Source organism: Danio rerio, chromosome 2, assembly GCF_049306965.1.
Source record: "Danio rerio strain Tuebingen ecotype United States chromosome 2, GRCz12tu, whole genome shotgun sequence".
NCBI lineage: Eukaryota > Metazoa > Chordata > Actinopteri > Cypriniformes > Danionidae > Danio > Danio rerio.
In genome coordinates, this window is record NC_133177.1 from 4681749 (window position 1) to 4689827 (window position 8079).

Here is an 8079-nt window from a genome sequence, read left to right on the forward strand (position 1 = left end):
GCTTGGAACAAGTAAATAGGAGTGAATTTTGTTGAGAATGTTCGAATTTTCAATCTGTATACCTTCAATTGCTTTTTAAAAAGAATAATAGCATTATACCAGCCCAATAACATGCTGAATGTCCTACAAAATGTACCCACATAGCAAAATTTTCTGGTCCACTCAATCAGCTTTTGCTTGGCCCACATGCCACAGTGAATTATGGTACATGATTGGACCTAGTCTGGCTTCCATTAAGGGCTGAACATGGACCATATCTGGGCCAGTTTTCAGCAAAGTTAATAACCCATAACCAGGCCAGATATGTTGATCTGTCACGACTGCAATGAATTCGATAAACCCATGAAGCATTCCGCTTTATGGCTGCACTTTTTTTCGAAGCCACCCCAATTGGTAGATTTTTGTTCCTTTCTCAAAAATACTTTTAAATGTATTTTATAAGTGGGTCAACATAGGTCAAACCTGCGTGGCCCACATTAATTTTTAACTTCTGGGCCAGATACTACATTTGATCTGTTTCAAGTCTTATATGCCGCCTTAAAGATGGTGCCACCTATGCCAAACCTGGGCCATGTTTGGCCCACATGCTGTAGGCCAGTGCCGGATGAATGCCTGCTGTGCTAGCTTTATGCCAAATCTGGGCCAGAATTCTTTACTACCTGGGAAATATTAATATAGTATTTGTATTTATTTTTGTTTATTTGTAAAGCCTCTTTGACCAAAAAGTGACTGCATTTTGTTTTCTGGGAAACTCACGTAGGCCATCTATTACACGTCTATTGAAGTATAAAAGTGGGAAGCCTTTTTGAGGTAAGGAGAAGTAAATGAATTATTTGGCCATTGTTTATTGTCAAGTTTTTACACAGGAGTCACTGCAAGTTTCTTTTCGTGCTGCACTAGCGGCGCTCGAACACACGGGGAGGCAACAGACCCCAGATCAGACTTCAGTCAATGAAACACTTGTAGGAGGAGCTGCTTCTCATTCTTAAAGTCTTTAACATTTAAGAGCACTCAAGCGGACTGTATACTCGAGATTATCCGCGTGACGAGCTGTCGAGTTTGACATTCTCGAACCCGAATTAAAACAAAAATGGATTGTCGCTAAAATAGGCTTTTAAGATTTATTCAAACTTCACGTCGGGGTTTATTTTTTTGCGCGGAGATTATTAAACCGAGAGCAACGAGGACTTAACCACAATGTGAAGGTTTCTGTGACGAAAATGTTACTAAAGGTTTTAAACAAAACAAATTGGAAGTCATCGTGGACAGTATTTTTGTCCATAACGTGTGTATAAATGCGAATCTGAGAGGAAAAGTGTGTGTTTTTGCCCAATGCAGCGGAACAGCAGTCTCGTTTCCATTTGGCTTCAGCTCGAGCTGTGCGCGATGGCTCTTCTCCTCACTAAAGGTGAGTTTTAGTCATAAAACTATAGTTAGACCAAGTTTCCAAATAGATATATTCACAATTAAATGTTCATATGAATGTTTACATGAATAATAAATCTAATAAGGTGTAATGTAAATAAAGCAACACTAAAATTGTGTATTAATATTCATAAGGCTACAGAGTCAAAACTATAGTAGCCTAATTAGTAAACACTACAGTATAAATACTTGAACTATATAGCTGCTGTGGACATACCACTATTGTAATAGTTTTGTAAAACTGCAGTGTATATTATACTGCAATACACCACAGTTTACTGAAGTAAACCACTAAAGTATTCTATAATATTAGTTTATCAGTTCACTATAGTTAAATAGTTCAATTGTTATTTTAAAACTATAGTTAGATAAGTTACCAAAATAGATACATTCACTATTAAATCTACACACAACCAATTACTTCAGTGGTAAATCTAAGATATAATGAATAAAAGCCACACTTAAATTGTGTATTAATATTCATAATGCTATTACTGAGTAGCTCACAGGAAACGATAAAGTAGCAGCCTAATTTATATTAAATACCACAGTATTTTTGAACCATACTACTTGAATTATATAGCTGCTGTGGAAATTCAACAATGATGGTAGTTTTAGAGAACTGCAATGTATATTATGCTTTAATACACCGCAGTTTACCGAAGTTAAAACACTAAAGTATTATACTGTATATATTATTACAGTTTATAAGTTCACTATAGTTAAATAGTTGAATTTGTTATCCTAAAACTATAGTTAGATAAGTTACCAAATCGGTATATTCACAATTAAATGTACATATGAGTTACTTAATGAAAAATCTTAGCAGCAATGAATAAAAAGCACTAAAATTGTGTATTAATATTCATAATGCTACTGAGTAGCTCACATTAATCAATACTATAGTAGCCTATTTTATAGTAAACACTAGTGTTTTTGAACCAAACTATAGTAAAATACTTGACTTACTTTGTAGTCGCTGTGGAAATACAACTATAGTAATAGTTTTCTAGAGCTGCAGGTTATATTATACTGTAATACATCACAGTTTACTGCAGTAAAACAAGCTACAGTATAGTTTATCAGTTCACCATAGTTAGTTCAATTGTTATTATCATAAAACTATAGTTAGAGAAGTCGCCAAAATCAACACATTCACAATTAAATGCACACACAACTAATTACTTCAGTGATAAATCTAAGATATAATAAATAAAAGCCACACTTAAATTGTGTATTAATATTCATAATGCTATTACTGATTAGCTCACAGAAAACAATAAAGTAGCAGCCTAATTTATATTAAATACCACAGTATTTTTGAACCATACTACTTGAATTATATAGCTGCTGTGGAAATTCAACAATGATGGTAATAGTTTTAGAGAACTGCAATGTATATTATGCTTTAATACACCGCAGTTTACCGAAGTTAAAACACTAAAGTATTATACTGTATATATTATTACAGTTTATAAGTTCACTATAGTTAAATAGTTGAATTTGTTATCCTAAATCTATAGTTAGATAAGTTACCAAATCGGTATATTCACAATTAAATGTACATATTAGTTACTTAAGTGAAAAATCTTAGCAGCAATGAATAAAAAGCACTAAAATTGTGTATTAATATTCATAATGCTACTGAGTAGCTCACATGAGTCAATACTATAGTAGCCTATTTTATAGTAAACACTAGTGTTTTCGAAACACACTATAGTAAAATACTTGACTTACTATGTAGTTGCTGTGGAAATACAACTATAGTAATAGTTTTCTAGAACTGCATGTTATATTATACTGTAATACATCACAGTTTACTGCAGTAAAACAAGCTACAGTATAGTTTATCAGTTCACCATAGTTAGTTCAATTGTTATTATCATAAAACTATAGTTAGATAAGTCGCCAAAATCAATACATTCACAATTAAATGCACACACATCTAATTACTACAGTGATAAATCTAAGATGTAATAAATAAAAGCCACACTTAAATTGTGTATTAATATTCATAATGCTATTACTGAGTAGCTCACAGGAAACAATAAAGTAGCAGCCTAATTTATATTAAATACCACAGTATTTTTGAACCATACTACTTGAATTATATAGCTGCTGTGGAAATTCAACAATGATGGTAATAGTTTTAGAGAACTGCAATGTATATTATGCTTTAATACACCGCAGTTTACCGTAGTAAAACACTAAAGTATTATACTGTATATATTATTACAGTTTATAAGTTCACTATAGTTAAATAGTTGAATTTGTTATCCTAAAACTATAGTTAGATATGTTACCAAATCGGTATATTCATAATTAAATGTACATATGAGTTACTTAAGTGAAAAATCTTAGCAGCAATGAATAAAAAGCACTAAAATTGTGTATTAATATTCATAATGCTACTGAGTAGCTCACATTAATCAATTCCACAGTAGCCTGTTTTATAGTAAACACTAGTGTTTTCGAAACACACTATAGTAAAATACTTGACTTACTATGTAGTTGCTGTGGAAATACAACTATAGTAATAGTTTTCTAGAGCTGCAGGTTATATTAAACAGTAATACACCACAGTTTACTGCAGTAAAACACTAACAGTAGACTATTTGTGCAAACACAAAAATCAAACTCTCTTCTGTCATCTTTTATGAAAACATCACTGAAAAAGACTAAAACTGGGATCATGTGAATGCAAACGTAATACTTTTCATGTCTCAAATTCTATTGGTTAATGCTTTGATTGATTTCTCATTGGTTGTAACAGGAGAAATACGGTGTTACTGTGACGCTCCCCACTGCGTGGCCACTGGTTACATGTGCAAGTCGGAGCTGAACGCCTGCTTCACCCGCACCTTAGACCCCCAAAGCACGAACTCTCCTTTATCTCACGGGTGTTACGACCCTATGCTGAACTCTGGGAAAACTTGCCACTCGGAGTCAACCTTTGACCGCATTCATGGCTCTGCCACGCTTCAGTGTTGCCATGAGGATATGTGCAACTACAGAGGCCTGCAGGATCTCACATACAGAGGAAGTGAAATTCATGGTATGTCTTTTCTTATTACTAGTAGAAAGCAGACAATATTTTATGACTGCATTGAAAGGGGTAGTTCATGCAGAAATGTAAATTTTCTGATAATTTACTCAGCCGCAGGTCATCTAAGATTACTTTTTTCTTCAGTAGGACATTAACGAAGGTTTTTAGCTGAATCTGTGGTCCTTGGTGATTCATGTAATGTCAGGGAATGGATTTCAGTTACAAAAAAATCTATACATTTTTTGGCACATATGACTAAATCTGCACAAACCCTGGCTTTTGTTTTTCAGCGATATGAATACAATTTAAATAGATCATTCGATAGATTAATTGGGGTAATTTTGTAAGGGTGTGAGTCATTTGCATAAAAAAAAAAAGAAAATTGCAAGCAAAAAAAAAAAAAGTATGACCTAAAGTAAAATGTACACTCACCGGCCACTTTATTAGGTACACCTTACCAGTACCAGGTTGGACCATCTTTTGCCTTCAGAACTGCCTTAATCCTTCGTGGCATCGATTCAACAAGGCACTGGAAATATTCCTGTTGATTTTGGTCCACATTGACATGATAGCATCACGCAGTTGCTGCAGATTTGTCGGCTGCACATCCATGATGCGAATCTCCCGTTCCACCACATCACCAAAGCCTCTCTATCGGTTTGAGATCTGGTGACTGTGGAGGCCGTTTGAGTACAGTGAACTCATTATCATGTTAAAGAAACCAGTCTGAGATAATTCGCGCTTTATGACATGGTGCGTTATCCTGCTGGAAGTAGGCGACAGACGATGGGTACACTGTGGTCATAAAGGGTCAGCAACAATACTCAGGTGGGCTGTGGCGTTGACATGATGCTCAATTGGTTCTAATGGGCCCAAAGTGTGCCAAGAATATATCCCCCACACCATTACACCACCACCACCAGCCTGAATCGTTTATAAAAGGCAAAATGAATCCATGCTTTCATGATGCTGATCCCAAAATCTGACTCTACCATCCGAGACTCGTCAGCCCAGGCATCGTTTTTCCAATCTTCTATTGTCCAATTTTGGTGAGCCTGTGTGAATTATAGCCTCAGTTTCCTGTTCTTAGCTGACAGGAGTGGCACCCGGTGTGGTTTTTTTTGCTGCTGTAGCCCATCCGCACTGCAGCAGATGGTTTGACCATGTCTACATTGAGTTGCTGCCATGTGATTGGCTGATTAGAAAGTTGCGTTAACAAGCAATTAATTGGACTGGTGTACCTAATTAAGTGGCCGGTGAGTGTATAGTATTTATTGTATTAATTAAGTAAAATTACTGTACAAAATTAATGTACAAATGCTTTAAACTCTCTCAAAATGCATTTAAAACAAATGCAAATGATAAAGTTTCCGTCAGTTACAACCACAAATCTCATATTCTGAACTGTTGTGCTGATCAACTATAATCCCAATACTGCATATCCTGCAATTCTACATTGTATATTTGATTTTATATATATATATGTGTGTGTGTGTGTGTGTGTGTGTGTGTGTGTGTGTGTATACAATTGAAGTCAGAATTATTAGCCGCCCTTTGAATTTCTGTTTTCTTTTTTAAATATTTCACAAATTATGATTAACAGAGTAAGGACATTTTCACAGTATGTCTGATAATATTTTTTCTTCTGGAGAAAGTCTTATTTGTTTCTTTTCAGCAAGAATAAAAACAGTTTTGAATTTTTTAAACACCATTTTAAGGTCTAAATAATTAGCCCCTTTAAGCTATTTTTTTCCGATAGTCTACAGAACAAACCATCGTTATACAATAACTTGCCTAATTACCCTAACCTGCCTGATTAACTTAATTAGCATAGTGAAGCCTTTAAATGTCACTTTAAGCTGTATAGAAGTGTCTTGAAAAATATCTAGTCTAATATTATTTACTGTGATCATGGCAAAGATAAAAGAAATCAGTTATTAGAGATGAGTTATTAAAACTATTATGTTTAGAAATGTTTTAAAGAAATCTCCTCTCCGTTAAACAGAAATTGGGGGAATAAATATATAGTGTGGCTGATAAATCAGGGGGGCTAATAATTCTTACTTCAACTGTATGTTGTGCAGCCCAAATGTCACTAGATGTACTTACACTATTTATATTACAAAATGGCATAGAATAGTGCATAAGTATGTGATTTAAGACGCACAATGGGGTCTGCCAATGGGGTAAGTGAAATAATCTTTATTTTGCTTATTTTGCTGACCCCATTTGGAAATAATTTGGCTTGTTTTAAGAAAAAACTCACTATTTTGAATTATTATTTTTTAAAGTCATAACAATATTTTTCTTATCTATAAAATGTTTCTTTTTAATTTAAGATTTCTTTTAGAAATTTGGACTAGAAACAAAACAAAAACTCGAGGTAATAAAAGCTGATTTTTTTTTTGTGCAGTGTAGAGATTTCTTTTCCACACTCCATACCAGTTGGTGGCAGTAATGCACAGAAATGCTAAAAGAAGCAGAAGAACTATTGTCCACTTTTTAAAATCCAAATTTTGTTCCAAAGAAATCCAAAAAGGTTTTTATGCAGTCTCTCAATCTATTCTTCAATTCCTTCATAACTCTTAGCCTTAACTCTGCTTTGTTGTCATTCAGAAAAACGGCAACACCCCCCTGAAGGCAGCCGTCATGTGATTGCACGTTTACAGGAAATCCCTTCATCAAAGGAGGTTTGGTTCCGTGCTGCCGTCATCACCGTCCCCATCGCCGGCGGCCTCATTCTGATCCTCCTAATAATGTTGGCTCTGCGAATGCTCCGCAGTGAAAACCGTAGACTGCGTCAACAGCGACGGGAAATGCTATCTCGCCTCCATTACAGCTTTCATGGCCAACACCTCACCAAAAGCCACGTGGCCAAGCTGGACTTGGAGTGTATGGTTCCTGTAGGAGGCCACGAGAACTGCTGTCTGACCTGTGACAAGATTCGACAGTCTGACCTCAGCAGCCAAAGACTTCTATCATTGGTCAACTGGGGAAAGTACAGCAACCGAGGAAAGCTGGAGTTTGTGTGATGGCTTTGGTTTCCTTCGTGGGACTCGCCTGATGTTATTTTGAACCCTTCTTAAGGAAGTACAACTCAGAAGAGAACACTTGAAAGCGCTAATCATACGGTTTGCTGCTGGAGAAGCACTTTACTTGAATTAGAGACTTGGGGACTGCTTGTATTATAGGCTGTGATGAGGAGCGGCTTTATGCTGGTATTTTATTTTATCACCCGAAGGATTCCAAAAATACATTTTGCACTTTTTCTGTATAAAGAATGTTTGGTTGATTGCTTTAATAGGGGTACAAGAACACTCACAGTGAAAATGTGCAAACTTTGTACCGTATTTACTTGTAAAAACAACATTGAAATAATCAAAAAAAATAATTACCTCGTCATTTTCTCTTAATCATATGGAGCCAGATCAGTCTGAAAAGTAATACATCTACTAAATATTCATACATCCGCAACGCAATTTACATTTTCAAAATCCAATTCGTGAGTTGAAAACACAATTCGTAAACACACAAATCCAATTTGTAAATTTAAAACACGATTCAAAAATGTAAAAAACATTAAAAAATACACAAAAAATATTCGTAAA

At 35.0% G+C, this 8079-nt stretch overlaps 1 protein-coding gene across 1 annotated transcript; it reads left to right on the plus strand.

Annotated features, from left to right (window-relative positions):
* The first annotated feature begins 1047 nt into the window (after positions 1 to 1047).
* Positions 1048 to 7862, plus strand: bambib (BMP and activin membrane-bound inhibitor homolog (Xenopus laevis) b). Its single transcript, NM_001002189.1, has 3 exons — positions 1048 to 1408; positions 4199 to 4480; positions 7088 to 7862. Exons 1-3 carry the CDS (start codon positions 1333 to 1335, stop codon positions 7501 to 7503), a joined length of 774 nt encoding a protein of 257 aa, NP_001002189.1. The 5' UTR covers positions 1048 to 1332; the 3' UTR covers positions 7504 to 7862.
* Positions 7863 to 8079: the final 217 nt, after the last annotated feature.